The following is a 16,210-nucleotide window of genomic DNA, read 5'->3' as shown; positions in this document are numbered from 1 at the left end:
CCCTGAACTAAATGGAAAACAATAAAACAAAATAAATTTATAACATGTTAAAAAAATTTACCAGAAGTCTTTAAACAACTTTGTTCAGAAAATACAAATCCCTCAGTGATTTATGAGACCTTCTAAACTTATTTTAAAAGAATAAGTTAAATTTAAATCTTACCTTGCTACATTTCAAACAGCCTGCTAGAAATTTCTTTATTTCCACATCATTTCCAGGTAAAAGTTTCAGTGAAAGATGTGTAAGATGCTTAAAAGGATTTGTCTCTACTACATTTAAAAATGCAGGCGAGCTATCCAAAATGGCTGCTGGAGAAACTAAATGTAGCAAAAACCTTTGAAAACAAAGGGTTGCAATATTATACATTTATAAGACAGTGAAATTTTCCCACTGAATCAAGACTTTCTCTATTTAAAAGGATTAAGAAAGAAGGCATATTAGAGTCACAGGAGCCAGTATGAAAGGCTCCCAATGGTGAAAGATGTAACAAATTTGGCAAGAAAAAGAAAAAGGACTTACTGAAACGCAATCAATATATAAAGTCTATGAGTTAATAATGAGACTGATGGAAAGAGAAAAAGCAAAACACTAAAAACAAAAAGCAAAACACTAAAAACAAAAGTAAAACAAAAACTCAATGAATATCACAGAAGTAACTAGGGTACCAATGCCCTTACTCTGAAAATTGACCATTTAAAAGCAAGAAAAAAGCATTCATTTATACTTTCCTGTATGAACACTCAGAGCAACCAAATAGCCCTAATTAATAAGGGAAAGTTCCTCTTTATAGAAGAATTATATCTAATAAATATGGAAAGAATGATACAATTAGGAAAAAAGCATGTTGTAGCTCCTAATGGACTAAATGATCCAAACAACAATCGTTAATCGATGAAACCAATAGACAAAAGGTTGATGGTAAACTTTATAGTGAAGGGTTAGTGCTATTACCACATGAATATGAACATATACTTATCTTATCTTATTCTTCCCTTTTCCCATGTTCATTATAAAAACATACTTGATGTTAAATTTTTCAGAGCTCTTAGATGGCTTTGCCAAGACATAAAAATATAGGGGAAAATATTTCTGATTTTAATCATGATTCCTTAAAATCTGAGATTTAATTGAGCTCTCAACCTAGCTTTAAAAACAGACACTGGGGCGGGCCGCGGTGGCTCAGCGGGCAAGAGTGCTTGCCTGCCATGCCGGAGGACCTCGGTTCGATTCCCGGCCCCAGCCCATGTAAAAAACAAACAAACAAACAAAATATAATAAAACAAGAAAATGTTTAAAGATGTTTCCCTTTCTTCCATCCTTCCTTCCTTCTCTCTGTCTTTCCTTCCCTTCCTCCCTCTCTCTTTAAAAAAAAAAAAAAAAAAAAAAAAAAACAGACACTGGTGCTTTCAATACATACATGATATTTAGCCACCAACTTGTCTTTCAAAGAAGAGTTTATCTTGAGAGTAGTTTAATAATGTACTGCTCTCATGAGACTTACCTTGGGACTTCTTTGCCATGTTCTTGAGTACATTGCTGAAGAAGATCTATAAATTTTTGTGGGAAAGCTAGGAAGTCCACCAGAAGACCTTGCTGGAATTTTAAACTATACAGAAGACAGGAAAAGAGGTTTTTGAAAGAAAGAAAAAAAAGTGAATTACTCTTTAATTATAATTAATGTCCAGAAAAAAATTTTTTTTATTACCTAAACATCTGTTATAATCAAGAATTAATCTATGGAACTTTGTTGTAGAATTTTTTTGGTGGGAAGGAAAAGTTCAATAAATTTAGCTAACACCAAATTTCTGAGCTGTTCTAAACAGAACTCTGAAAACTCATGTAATATTTCAGTCCCAAGACATCCTAATTATAGTAGAAAAAGTACACAGAATAACCAAATGTTCCTATTTCATATGTGTTTCAAAGAGAACAGTATCAATGCATTCATAAATCTTAGAAACTAACATTTCTAAATTAAATATTATTTAAGAGCAGGAAAAAAAGTTACCTCTGAAAATCTTCCTCAGATATAACAAGGTTATATAGAAAAAATGGATCAGTATCATCAGTCAGTCGGATAACTAAATCCTAAAAGAAAGATTGTTATTTTTAAATATTTTCAGTAGACCTGGCTTTTAGAGCAATTTCTTCCTACTTAAAAGTAAAATCATCCAATTATATTAAGGTATGACAGTTATACTTCAGATGGCTTTATTTTATGGAGCTGTTGGTTTTTGTTAGTCTTTAGAGATTTCGAAATCTGAAGTAGGGGTAGATATTCTGTTCCTTGAGTCACATAAGGATCTGTAAAAGTTCATTAAATGCTAGGATGGAAAGATTAGGAATATTCTCCTACTAGAGGCTTAGAAAAATTCAGATCCATACTGTGCTATGACACTGTGACAAAAATATTCTTTATCACTGACCATACTACATTCAATTATATTTTCAGTTTTCCTTAAGTTAACTAGTCTGGGATTTCAAAAGTGGCAAATACATCAGCAGACCTGATGAAAAATTATTCACCATAGAGAAGGAAGGAATTTTTGTCACTCAAGCAGAAGCAAGGCTATTAGGTGACATGTTGCCAAGACTTCTTCGTAAGGAACAATTCTCTCCTACTCCAGATAGCTGCTGATGTGGAATTCCATCTATTTTCAGTTTCAAATGAAGTGGGCACCTTTCATAAACGGCCACTTCCATGTAGCTAAATTGATAGTGTGGCAAATTATCACAGCAGCTAATGCTAACTGAAAAGCACAAAGATATTATGTACTTCAAAGAACACTGGTGAAAGGAAAATAGGTATAGCAACAAGATGATGGAGGACTAATAAATGAGATTTCAGGTTAAGAAAAATTTTCAGTCTTGAAATTAAAATATACTTATGGCTACTGAGGAACTGCTAGGTTCCAGAAAAATTTAAACCATTTATGAGTAGAGCTAGGAAAAAAAGAAGTATAGCAGGGACAGGAAGAACATGTAAGATACGTAGTATATAACTTCTAACCTGGAAAATGAGCATTCTATACATATATGCTTCGCCTACAAATGCTTTGTTCTTAAGCAGCTTCTATTAAAGAACTTCTGGAAACCCATTCCAAGATGTCATAAAAAAAAAAAAAAAACGGAAGAGGCTATTAACACTATTACACTTTCCATAAACAAACGTGAATTTGTTTATGGAAAGTTTTAACACAGGAAAAACAGAATGGAGAAAGATTTTAAAACGAGAACATGATTAAGAAAGAAGTAGGTTGATTAGAAAGGAATAAGAAGGGGAAAGAAAGGTAATGAAGTTTGTTTTTTGGAGTGCCTAATATAAACCTATCACTTACACATTAATTCTTTTGTCCTTATATATTTGTTCTTTAGTTTAAAATTTAAAATCATAGAGTAATAGAAGCAATAAAGCATCACACTGATGGGTTAAATTCTAATCTATGTAAAATACACCAGAATACAGAAAGATCAAGCACCTAATCATGTCTACCCTCTTTCCTCCTGGTATAATTCCATATACTTTATCTTCACTTCCCTACTAACCCTAAGTACTGAAGGAAGGTGACGGCAGTACTTCAACAGCAATAGGTTTAACACTTTCAATTAAAGTAGCTAAAAAAATAGCCAAATGTGGTACTTTGAAGTCCAGAATATGTGGGAGTTTACAGTCCATGCTCTATTTCTTAGCCCTCCATTCTATAGCCTTATCTCTGTTAATGGCTCATACTTTTGAAACTAATACGGGATTTGTGCTCTAAATGTCTTTCCTCAGAAGGTAAAGTAAAAGGCGGTGCAAGAGTAGTTCAGTGGTAGAATTCTTGCCTGCCATGCAGGAGACTCGGATTAGATTCCCGGTCCATGCGCTTCCCCCCAAAAACCAAACAATTAAAACAAACAAATAAAAAAATTCAACAAATGGTGCTGCAATAACAGGATACTCACATGGACAAATAATGAAAGATGACCCCACCATACAGCATACAAAAAAAAAAGGTAAAGTAAAAGATTCAAGAACTAAGATCTTCCTGTAGTGCTTTCATTTATTCTGTCCTCAAATTAACCATGAAATACTAATTCGATAGAGTAGCACTATATACTCTAATAACCTACACATGTACTGGGTAAACCTAAGGAGACTGACTCCAACCCCTAATCCTCCTTACATGCTATAGAAATATATGATATGATAATCTCTCAGGAGTTTTAGTAGATTCCACAATTCCAGATTTTTAACAGTTACAAACGACCCAAAATTAAAAAGTTAGATAGGTGTAATATAAGATCCCACAATCTTAAAGAATAAAAATAGTTGTCTACAATATACAGAAATTAACATACAAAAAAGAATACCAACCTTTCTGTGAACTGGATTAGAAACTGACTGTAGTTCAATGGTCACCCTAACATTTACTCTCCTGTAAGAAAAAAAACATGCTCAACCATCAGAAGCATTGACATGAAATGAATTATCACTGTCATTTATATTAGCTAAGTTTTCAGTCTTAAGCTACACTATTTTCCACAGGTGTTACCTAACTCATGAACCGATATTTGGAAAGCACACCAGACTTAAAGTTTATGTTCTTGTTCTTCCACTGGAGAATAATCTACAAGTTTTTATTGTAAGGCTAAATTTTCCCACTTGTAAAATAGGGTTGTTGGAAGGTTTAAATGAGTTAAACAATGTGGAGTTCCTAGCACTAGCCTGGTATATAATCTTACTATCTTGATTCTAAAGCAGCATCTATTAAAAGACAAGCCATCAATTTAATAACAACTTCCCACATTAAAAAAATATACTCACCATTTCAAATGATTTATTTATAAGAGAGTACATACAAAAAACTTAAAATGTAAATATTGCTGTTGTTCAGAATGTTTAGAATCGAGGAAATAATATATTCACTTCCCTTATGCCTACAAAAAGTTTTCTCAGAACCATAAACTAAATCAACCTAAAATACTCTCTATTTATACAGTATATCTATAGAACTCTTAACTCTGAGAGGGAAAAAGCATAGTTATCCATATTCTATACTGCATCTTACAGAATCTAGAATTGGGCAGAGGCATATAAATAAAGGTGCTTCATAAACACTAATTAAATTCAGCAGGAATGTTTAAACTCAGGAAATAGAGGGAAAACCCTAGTAAGAAAACATCTCTGCACCAGTAGTTCTTAAACTACTCTACTAGAATTGAATAATAATGGTCTTTCACTGATGTACAGGGAAATACAATTAGTTCAATTTCAGCTATTCTGCCAAAGACTTCTTTTAACCTTTCAACTTTCTATCACTTAACTAGTAGAAAAGTAAAAACTATAGACATAGCAATTAAGCATTGATGAAAATATTGGAGAGCAATTGTTTTTATGTTTTATGCTTTTACTTTTTATTGGTTTTCTGTTTTAGCCAAGTGAAATTTTATTTTTCCTTTCTATATATTATCATCCTCTCTCCACTCACTCCATTTTTCATATATTTTTTTAAATTTATCATTTTATTTAAATTTCTTATTGACTCTAAGACTGGATGTTAAATCTTAGTTCATTTGATGAGACTGTTACTACAAATCGAATCTGTTATCTGAAAAGAAACCAGAACACTGGTCTACATTGCAAAGATAACAAGAATTACTTTTTTTTTTCTTTCTTTAAGAATTACTTTTAAAAACAATAATGTCGGGCGGGCCACGGTGGCTCAGCAGGCAAGAATGCTCACCTGCCATGCCAGAGGACCTGGGTTCGATTCCCGGTGCCCGCCCATGTGAAAAAAGAATAATAATAACAACAAGAATGTCAAATAGATTAAAAGTGAACGGATGGAAAAAGATGTTCCACACAAGTTGTACCCAAAAGAAAGCAGTAGTGGCTATACTAATATCAGACAAAATAGACTTTAAATGTTAAGACCTCATAAGAGTTAAAGAAAGACACTATATATTAATAAAAGGGACAATTCACCAAGAAGAAATAACAATCATAAATGTTCATGCTCCCCATCAAGGAGCTCCAAAGTACATGAGACAAACACTGGCAAAACTGAAGGGAGTGATAGATGTTTCAACAATAATACTTGGAGACTTCAATATACCACTTTTCCATATAGACAGAACAACCAGACAGAAGATTAACAAGGAAACAGAGAAATTAAACAACTTGACAAACGAATTAGACTTAACAGACATATATAGGTCATTATACCCAAAACACTAGGATATACGTTCTCCTCTAGTGCTCATGGAATATTCTCCAAGATAGATCATGTGCTGGGACACAAAACAGGTCTTTATAAATTTTAAAACACTGAAATTATTCAAAGCACTTTCTCTGATCACAATGGGATGAAGTCGGATCTCAATAACTACCAAAGTATGAGAACATTCACAAATATATGGAGATCAACTAACACACTCTTAAACAACCAGTGGGTCATAGAAGAAACTGCTAGAGAAATCAGTAGCTATTTGGAGACAAATGAAAATGAGAATACAACTTATCAGAACTCATGGGATGTGTCAAAGGCTGCACTGAGAGAGAAATTTATTGCTGTAAATGCCTATATTAAAAAAACAAGAAAGAGCAAAAATCGAGGACTTAACTGCTCACCTGGAAGAACATAAGAAAGAACAGCAAACTAACCCCAAAGCAAACAGAAGAGGAGAAACAACAAAGATTAAAGCAGTGTTAAATAAATAGGAGAACAAAAGAACAACAGAAAGAATCAATAAAACCAAAAGCTGGTTCTTTGAGAAAATCAATAAAAATTGATGGGCCACTAGCAAGACTGACAAAGAAAAAAAGAGAGAGGATGCAAATAAACAAAATCAGAAATGAGAAGGTATGCATTACCACAGACCCTGAAGAAATAAAAGAAATCATTAAGAACAACCATATGCCCACAAATGAGACAACTTAGATGAAATGGACAAATTCCTGGAAACACACAAAGAAGCTACACTGACTCAGGAAGAAATAGAAGATCTCAACAAATCAATCACAAGTAAAGAGATTCCAATCAGTCCTCAAAAATCCTTCTACAAAGAAAAGCCAGATGGCTTCTTTAAGGGGAATTTCATCAAATATTCCAAAAAGAACTAACACCAATCATGTTCAAACTTGTCCAAAAAGTTGAGGGAAAAGGAAAACTACCTAACTCATTTTATGAAGCTAACATCATTTTAATACCAAAACTGGGTAATGATACTATAAGAAAGGAAAACTCAGGCAAACCTCCTTAATAAACATCGATGCAAAAATTCTCAACAAAATACTAGCAAATCGAATCTAACAACCCATTAAAAGAATTATACACCATGACCAAGTGGTGTTTAAACCAGGAAAGCAAGGATGGCTCAACTCAAGAAAATCAATTAATGTAATACAGCACATTAACAAATTGAAAGGGAAAAATTACATGATCATCTCAATAGATGCTGAGAAGGTATTTGACAAAATTCAATATCCTTTTCTGATAAAAATACTTCAAAAGATAGGAATCAAAGGTAGCTTCCTCAATACGATAAAGGGTATATATGAAAAAACGATAGCCAGCATCATACTAAATGGAGAGAAACTAAAAGGTTTCCCCCTACAATCAGGAATAAGACAAGGATGCCCACTGTCGCAACTATTATTCAACACTGTACTAGTAGTTCTAGCTAGTGCAATTAGGCAGTACAAAGAATTAAAAGGCATCCAAATTGGAAAGGAAAAACTTAGCTAGTGCAATTAGGCAGTACAAAGAATTAAAAGGCATCCAAATTGGAAAGGAAAAACTAAAACTTTCATTATTTGCAGATGACATGATACTAGACTTGGAAAATCCTGAGAAATCTACAACAAAGGTACTTAAATTAATAAACAAATTCAGCAAGATGGCAGGATATAAAATTAATGTACAAAAATCAGTAACGTTTCTATACACAAGCAATGGCCTAACTGAGAAAAATTTCATTCAAAATAACAACTAAAAGAATCAAGTACTTAGGAATGAACTTAACTAGGGATGTAAAGGACTTGTGCACAGAAAACTATATACCTGCAAAAAGAAAGAAGATCTAAATAGGTGGAAAGACATTCCCTGCTCATGGATAGGTAGGTTAAATATGGTTAAGATGTCAGTTCTACCCAAATCGATCTACAGATTCAATAAAAATTCCAACAACCTATTTGAAGACTTGGAAAAGCTAGTTACCAAACTCATCTGGAAGGGAAAGAGACTTTGGATAACAGCTAAAAGCATCCTAAAAAAGAACAAAGTGGGAGGATTAAGACTTCCTGACTTTGAAACTTATTATAAAGCCACAGTAGTCAAAACAGCATGGTATTGGCACAAAGACAGAAGTATTGAACAATGGAATCAAATCAAGAATTCAGAAATAGACCACCAAATCTATGGTCAACTGATTTTTTTTTTCTTTTTTTTTTTTTATTAATTAAAAAAAGAATTAACAAAACAATTAGAAATCATTCCAATCTACATGTACAATCAGTAATTCTTAATAACATCACATAGTTGCATATTCATCATTTCTTAGTACATTTGCATCGATTTAGAAAAAGAAATAAAAAGACAACAGAATAAGAATTAAAACAATAATAGAAAGAAAAAAAAAACAAAAAAAACAAAAACAAAAAACCTATACCTCACATGCAGCTTCATTCAGTGTTTTAACATAATTGCATTACAATTGGGTAGTATTGTGCTGTCCATTTCTGAGTTTTTATATCCAGTCCCGTTGTACAGTCTGTATCCCTTCATCTCCAATTATCCCTTCCCTTTTTTTTTTTTTTTTTTAATTAACGGAAAAAAAGAAATTAACCCAACATTTAGAGATCATACCATTCTACACATGCAATCATTAATTCTTAACATCATCACATAGATGCATGATCATCATTTCTTAGTACATTTGCATTGGTTTAGAAGAACTAGCAACATAACCGAAAAAGATATAGAATGTTAATATAGAGAAAAAAATAAAAGTAATAATAGTAAAATCAAAACAAAACAAAACAAAACAAAACAAAAACCTATAGCTCAGATGCAGCTTCATTCAGTGTTTTAACATGATTACTTTACAATTAGGTATTATTGTGCTGTACATTTTTGAGTTTTTGTATCTAGTCCTGTTGCACAGTCTGTATCCCTTCAGCTTCAATTACCCATTGTCTTACCCTGTTTCTAAATCCTGCTGAACTCTGTTACCAATGACATATTTCAAGTTTATTCTCGAATGTCCGTTCACATCAGTGGGACCATACAGTATTTGTCCTTTAGTTTTTGGCTGGATTCACTCAGCATAATATTCTCTAGGTCCATCCATGTTATTACATGGTTCATAAGTTTATCTTGTCTTAAACCTGCATAATATTCCATCGTATGTATATACCACAGTTTGTTTAGCCACTCTTCTGTTGATGGAGATTTTGGCTGTTTCCATCTCTTTGCAATTGTAAATAATGCTGCTATAAACATTGGTGTGCAAATGTCCGTTTGTGTCTTTGCCCTTAAGTCCTTTGAGTAGATACCTAGCAATGGTATTGCTGGGTCGTATGGCAATTCTATATTCAGCTTTTTGAGGAACCGCCAAACTGCCTTCCACAGTGGTTGCACCCTTTGACATTCCCACCAACAGTGGATAAGTGTGCCTCTTTCTCCGCATCCTCTCCAGCACTTGTCATTTTCTGTTTTGTTGATAATGGCCATTCTGGTGGGTGTGAGATGATATCTCATTGTGGTTTTGATTTGCATTTCTCTAATGGCCAGGGACATTGAGCATCTCTTCATGTGCCTCTTGGCCATCCGTATTTCCTCTTCTGAGAGGTGTCTGTTCAAGTCTTTTTCCCATTTTGTAATTGGGTTGGCTGTCTTTTTGTTGTTGAGATGAACAATCTCTTTATAAATTCTGGATACTAAACCTTTATCTGATATATCATTTCCAAATATTGTCTCCCATTGTGAAGGCTGTCTTTCTACTTTCTTGATGAAGTTCTTTGATGCACAAAAGTGTTTAATTTTGAGGAGTTCCCATTTATTTATTTCCTTCTTCAGTGCTCTTGCTTTAGGTTTAAGGTCCATAAAACCGCCTCCAATTGTAAGATCCATAAGATATCTCCCAACATTTTCCTCTAACTGTTTTATGGTCTTAGACCTAATGTTTAGATCTTTGATCCATTTTGAGTTAACTTTTGTATAGGGTGTGAGAGATGGGTCTTCTTTCATTCTTTTGCATATGGATATCCAGTTCTCTAGGCACCATTTATTGAAGAGACTGCTCTGTCCCAGGTGAGTTGGCTTGACTGCCTTATCAAAGATCAAATGTCCATAGATGACAGGGTCTATATCTGAGCACTCTATTCGATTCCATTGGTCGATATATCTATCTTTATGACAATACCATGCTGTTTTGACCACTGTGGCTTCATAATATGCCTTAAAGTCAGGCAGCGCGAGACCTCCAGCTTCGTTTTTTTTCCTCAAGATGTTTTTAGCAATTCGGGGCACCCTGCCCTTCCAGATAAATTTGCTTATTGGTTTTTCTATTTCTGAAAAATAAGTTGTTGGGATTTTGATTGGTATTGCATGGAACCTGTAAATCAATTTAGGTAGGATTGACATCTTAACTATATTTAGTCTTCCAATCCATGAACACGGTATGCCCTTCCATCTATTTAGGTCTTCTGTGATTTCTTTTAGCAGTTTTTTGTAGTTTTCTTTATATAGGTTTTTTGTCTCTTTAGTTAAATTTATTCCTAGGTATTTTATTCTTTTAGTTGCAATTGTAAATGGGATTCGTTTCTTGATTTCCCCCTCAGCTTGTTCATTACTAGTGTATAGAAATGCTACAGATTTTTGAATGTTGATCTTGTAACCTGCTACTTTGCTGTACTCATTTATTAGCTCTAATAGTTTTGTTGTGGATTTTTCCGGGTTTTCGACGTATAGTATCATATCGTCTGCAAACAGTGATAGTTTTACTTCTTCCTTTCCAATTTTGATGCCTTGTATTTCTTTTTCTTGTCTAATTGCTCTGGCTAGAACCTCCAACACAATGTTGAATAATAGTGGTGATAGTGGACATCCTTGTCTTGTTCCTGATCTTAGGGGGAAAGTTTTCAATTTTTCCCCATTGAGGATGATAGTAGCTGTGGGTTTTTCATATATTCCCTCTATCATTTTAAGGAAGTTCCCTTGTATTCCTATCTTTTGAAGTGTTTTCAACAGGAAACAATGTTGAATCTTGTCGAATGCCTTCTCTGCATCAATTGAGATGATCATGTGATTTTTCTGCTTTGATTTGTTGATATGGTGTATTACATTAATTGATTTTCTTATGTTGAACCATCCTTGCATACCTGGGATGAATCCTACTTGGTCATGATGTATAATTCTTTTAATGTGTTGTTGGATACGATTTGCTAGAATTTTATTGAGGATTTTTGCATCTGTATTCATTAGAGAGATTGGTCTGTAGTTTTCTTTTTTTGTAATATCTTTGCCTGGTTTTGGTATGAGGGTGATGTTGGCTTCATAGAATGAATTAGGTAGTTTTCCCTCCACTTCGATTTTTTTGAAGAGTTTGAAGAGAATTGGTACTAATTCTTTCTGGAACGTTTGGTAGAATTCACATGTGAAGCCATCTGGTCCTGACTTTTCTTTTTAGGAAGCTTTTGAATGACTAATTCAATTTCTTTACTTGTGATTGGTTTGTTGAGGTCATCTATGTCTTCTTGAGTCAAAGTTGGTTGTTCATGTCTTTCCAGGAACCCGTCCATTTCCTCTAAATTGTTGTATTTATTAGCGTAAAGTTCTTCATAGTATCCTGTTATTACCTCCTTTATTTCTGTGAGGTCAGTAGTTATGTCTCCTCTTCCATTTCTGATCTTATTTATTTGCATCCTCTCTCTTCTTCTTTTTGTCAATCTTGCTAAGGGCCCATCAATCTTATTGATTTTCTCATAGAACCAACTTCTGGCCTTATTGATTTTCTCTATTGTTTTCATGTTTTCAATTTCATTTATTTGTGCTCTAATCTTTGTTATTTCTTTCCTTTTGCTTGCTTTGGGGTTAGCTTGCTGTTCTTTCTCCAGTTCTTCCAAATGGATAGTTAATTCCTGAATTTTTGCCTTTTCTTCTTTTCTGATATAGGCATTTAGAGCAATAAATTTCCCTCTTAGCACTGCCTTTGCTGTGTCCCATAAGTTTTGATATGTTGTGTTTTCATTTTCATTCGCCTCGAGGTATTTGCTAATTTCTCTTGCAATTTCTTCTTTGATCCAGTCGTTGTTTAGGAGTGTGTTGTTGAGCCTCCAGGTATTTGTGAATTTTCTGGCACTCTGCCTATTATTGATTTCCAACATCATTCCTTTATGGTCCGAGAAAGTGTTGTGTAAGATTTCAATCTTTTTAAATTTGTTAAGACTTGCTTTGTGACCCAGCATATGGTCTATCTTTGAGAATGATCCATGAGCACTTGAGAAAAAGGTGTATCCTGCTGTTGTGGGATGTAATGTCCTATAAATGTCTATTAAGTCTAGTTCATTTATAGTAATATTCAGATTCTCTATTTCTTTGTTGATCCTCTGTCTAGATGTTCTGTCCCTTGATGAGAGTGGTGAGTTGAAGTCTCCAACTATTATGGTATATGAGTCTATTTCCCTTTTCAGTGTTTGCAGTATATTCCTCACGTATTTTGGGGCATTCTGATTCGGTGCGTAAATATTTATGATTGTTATGTCTTCTTGTTTAATTGTTCCTTTTATTAGTATATAGTGTCCTTCTTTGTCTCTTTTAACTGTTTTACATTTGAAGTCTAATTTGTTGGATATTAGTACAGCCACTCCTGCTCTTTTCTGGTTGTTATTTGCATGAAATATCTTTTCCCAACCTTTCACTTTCAACCTATGTTTATCTTTGGGTCTCAGATGTGTTTCCTGTAGACAGCATATCGAAGGATCCTGTTTTTTAATCCATTCTGCCAATCTATGTCTTTTGATTGGGGAATTCAGTCCATTGACATTTAGTGTTATTACTGTTTGGATAATATTTTCCTCCAACATTTTGCCTTTTGTATTATATATATCATATCTGATTTTCCTTCTTTCTACACTCTTTTCCATATCTCTCTCTTCTGTCTTTTTGTATCTGACTCTAGTGCTCCCTTTAGTATTTCTTGCAGAGCTGGTCTCTTGGTCACAAATTCTTTCAGTGACTTTTTGTCTGAGAATGTTTTAATTTCTCCCTCATTTTTGAAGGATAATTTTGCTGGATATAGGAGTCTTGGTTGGCAGTTTTTCTCTTTTAGTATTTTAAATATATCATCCCACTGTCTTCTAGCTTCCATGGTTTCTGCTGAGAAATCTACACAAAGTCTTATTGGGTTTCCCTTGTATGTGATGGATTGTTTTTCTCTTGCTGCTTTCAAGATCTTCTCTTTCTCTTTGACCTCTGACATTCTAACTAGTAAGTGTCTTGGAGAATGCCTATTTGGGTCTAATCTCTTTGGGGTGTGCTGCACTTCTTGGATCTGTAATTTTAGGTCTTTCATAAGAGTTGGGAAATTTTCAATGATAATTTCTTCCATTAGTTTTTCTCCTCCTTTTCCCTTCTCTTCTCCTTCTGGGACACCCACAACACGTATATTTGTGCGGTTCATATTGTCCTTGAGTTCCCTGATACCCTGTTCAAATTTTTCCATTCTTTTCCCTATAGTTTCTGTTTCTTTTTGGAATTCAGATGTTCCATCCTCCAAATCACTAATTCTATCTTCTGTCTCTTTAAATCTATCATTGTAGCTATCCATTATTTTTTCTATGTTTGCTACTTTATCCTTCACTTCCATAAGTTCTGCGATTTGTTTTTTCAGTTTTTCTATTTCTTCTTTATGTTCAGCCCATGTCCTCTTCATGTCCTCCCTCAATTTATCGATTTCATTTTTGAAGAGGTTTTCCATTTCTGTTCGTATATTCAGCATTAGTTGTCTCAGCTCTTGTGTCTCATTTGAGCTATTGGTTTGTTCCTTTGACTGAGCCATATTCTCAATCTTTTGAGCGTGGACAGTTATCTTCTGCTGCTGGCGTCTGGGCATTTATTCAGATTTCTCTTGGTGTTGGACCCAGGAAGGTTGTAATATTTTTCTGTGAAATCTCTGGGTTCTGTTTTTCTTATCCTGCCCAGTAGGTGGCGCTCGTGGCACACGTTTGTCTGCGGGTCCCACCAGTAAAAGGTGCTGTGGGACCTTTAACTTTGGAAAACTCTCGCCGTCCTGGGGGTTCCCTAGCCGAAGCGGCTTGAGCCGGCCCGGGGTCCGAACGCAGGGAGGGTGTCCGAACGCAGGGAGGGTTGCTGGTCGCCGCAGCCAGGGAAAGAGCCTGTCCGAATTTCCTAGTCGGCCCTGGGCAACAAGCGTGGCGGGAGGGCGCCAGCGGCAGCGGCCCGCCCAAGAGAATGCACGTTCCCCGGGAGTCACGGGGTCACCGTTCTCCGCGGCCTGGGGGTTTCCGATCCAATTCTCTCAGTTGGTCCGGGGGCTGCGCGTGGTGTGGGCGCCAGTCGCCTTGGTTTCAGGGGACCACCTCTCCAATTCTCCCAGCCGGCCCGGGAAGGGGGAAGGGAGTAACTCCGGCCGCTTGCCACCCCGCCCGGTAAGACCCGCGCGCCTCGGCGATCTCACCCGAGCTGCTTCTCTCAGCCAGCCAGCCGTTCCAGGATGGGGTACGCTGTCTTTTTTATCTCTGTTGTGGCTTTGGGCGCTTTCTGTATCGTTTCTACTCCCCTAGTAGGTGTCCTGGAGAAGAAACTAAGATCCGTGCGTCTTACTAAGCCGCCATCTTCCAGGAAGTCCGGTCAACTGATTTTTGATGAAGACCCCAAATCCACTGAACTGGGACAAAATAGTCTTTTTCAATAAATGAACATGGGCGAACTGGATATCAATAGCAAAAAGAATGAAAGAGGACCCTTACCTTACACCCTATACAAAAATTAACTAAAAGTGGGTCAAATACCTAAATGTAAGAACTGCACCATAAAGCTTCTAGAAGAAAATGTAGGGAAACATCTTCAATACCTAATAATAGGAGGCAGGTTCCTAAACTTTACACACAAAGCATAAGCAACAAAAGAAAAACTAGATAAATGGAAACTCCTCAAAATCAAAAGCTTCTGCACCTCAAAAAACTTTGTCAAATAGGTGAAGAAGCAGCCAACTCAATGGGAGAAAATATTTGGAAATCACACATCAAAAAAAGGTTTGATATCCTGTATACATAGAGAAATCATACAACTCAACAACAAAAGAACAAACAACCCAATTATAAAATGGGCTAAAGATATGAATAGGCATTTTTCTCAAGAGGAAATACAGATGGCTCAAAAGCACATGAGGAGATGCTCATTTTCATTAGCTATAAGGGAAAGGCAGATACCACCCACTTCATACCTATAAGAAAGGCTGGTATTAAACAAACAGGAAACTATAAATGTTGGAGAGGATATGGAGAAACGGGGACATTTATGCACCGTTGGTGGGAATGTATAATGGTACAACCACTATGGAAGACTGTTTGGGGGTTCCTTAGGAAACTAAATATCGAGTCACCCTATGACCCAACAATAGCACTACTTGGTATATACCCAGAAGAGCTGAAAGCAATAACACACTCGCATACCAATGTTCATAGCAATACAATTCACAATCGCCAAAAGATGGAAACAATCCAAATGCCCATCAACAGACGAGCAGATTAACAAAATGTGGTATATACATACAATGGAATATTATGCAGCAGTAAGACAAAATGATATCCTGAAGCACGTGACAGGATGTATGAGACTTGACACAATGCTGAGTGAAATAAGCCAGACACAAAAGGATAAATATAGTATGACTCCACTTTTATGACCACTGTAAAGGTAAAATTAGAGGCTTATAATACAGACTATAGGGGATTTAGAGATACACAGAAGCTAGAGATGGGTGAATCGTTGAACTCAAATGTAAGGGAATAGACAGAAGTGAAATCTATAGGTTATATTGCCATATTGAGGATGAACAAGATTGAAAGGGGTATGTACAAATGTATGTGTCCCACTGATTAACATTAGAAATATAAATTAGTTCTTACAAGAACTTCAAAGGTATGATTCATGTACAAAGAGTGTTTAAGTTCGGGGTACAGGGAAAAAACTGCTATTGTGT

The 16,210-nt window shown here is 35.3% G+C and overlaps 1 protein-coding gene across 1 annotated transcript in view; it reads right to left on the bottom strand.

Moving 5' to 3' along the window:
* SASS6 (SAS-6 centriolar assembly protein) overlaps positions 1–16,210 on the bottom strand; it is an 81,812-nt gene that overhangs the window by 59,727 nt on the left and 5,875 nt on the right. Inside the window, exons 2-5 of the mRNA XM_077120138.1 lie at positions 4,359–4,419; positions 2,010–2,089; positions 1,503–1,607; positions 164–335 (exon numbers count right to left, since the gene is read on the bottom strand). Of these exons, the coding sequence (XP_076976253.1) occupies positions 164–335; positions 1,503–1,607; positions 2,010–2,089; positions 4,359–4,419 (418 nt within the window). The remainder of the gene's footprint in view (positions 1–163; positions 336–1,502; positions 1,608–2,009; positions 2,090–4,358; positions 4,420–16,210) is intronic.

This window comes from Tamandua tetradactyla, chromosome 11 (assembly GCF_023851605.1).
Source record: "Tamandua tetradactyla isolate mTamTet1 chromosome 11, mTamTet1.pri, whole genome shotgun sequence".
NCBI lineage: Eukaryota > Metazoa > Chordata > Mammalia > Pilosa > Myrmecophagidae > Tamandua > Tamandua tetradactyla.
This window is presented reverse-complemented; position numbering and strand designations above follow the sequence as displayed.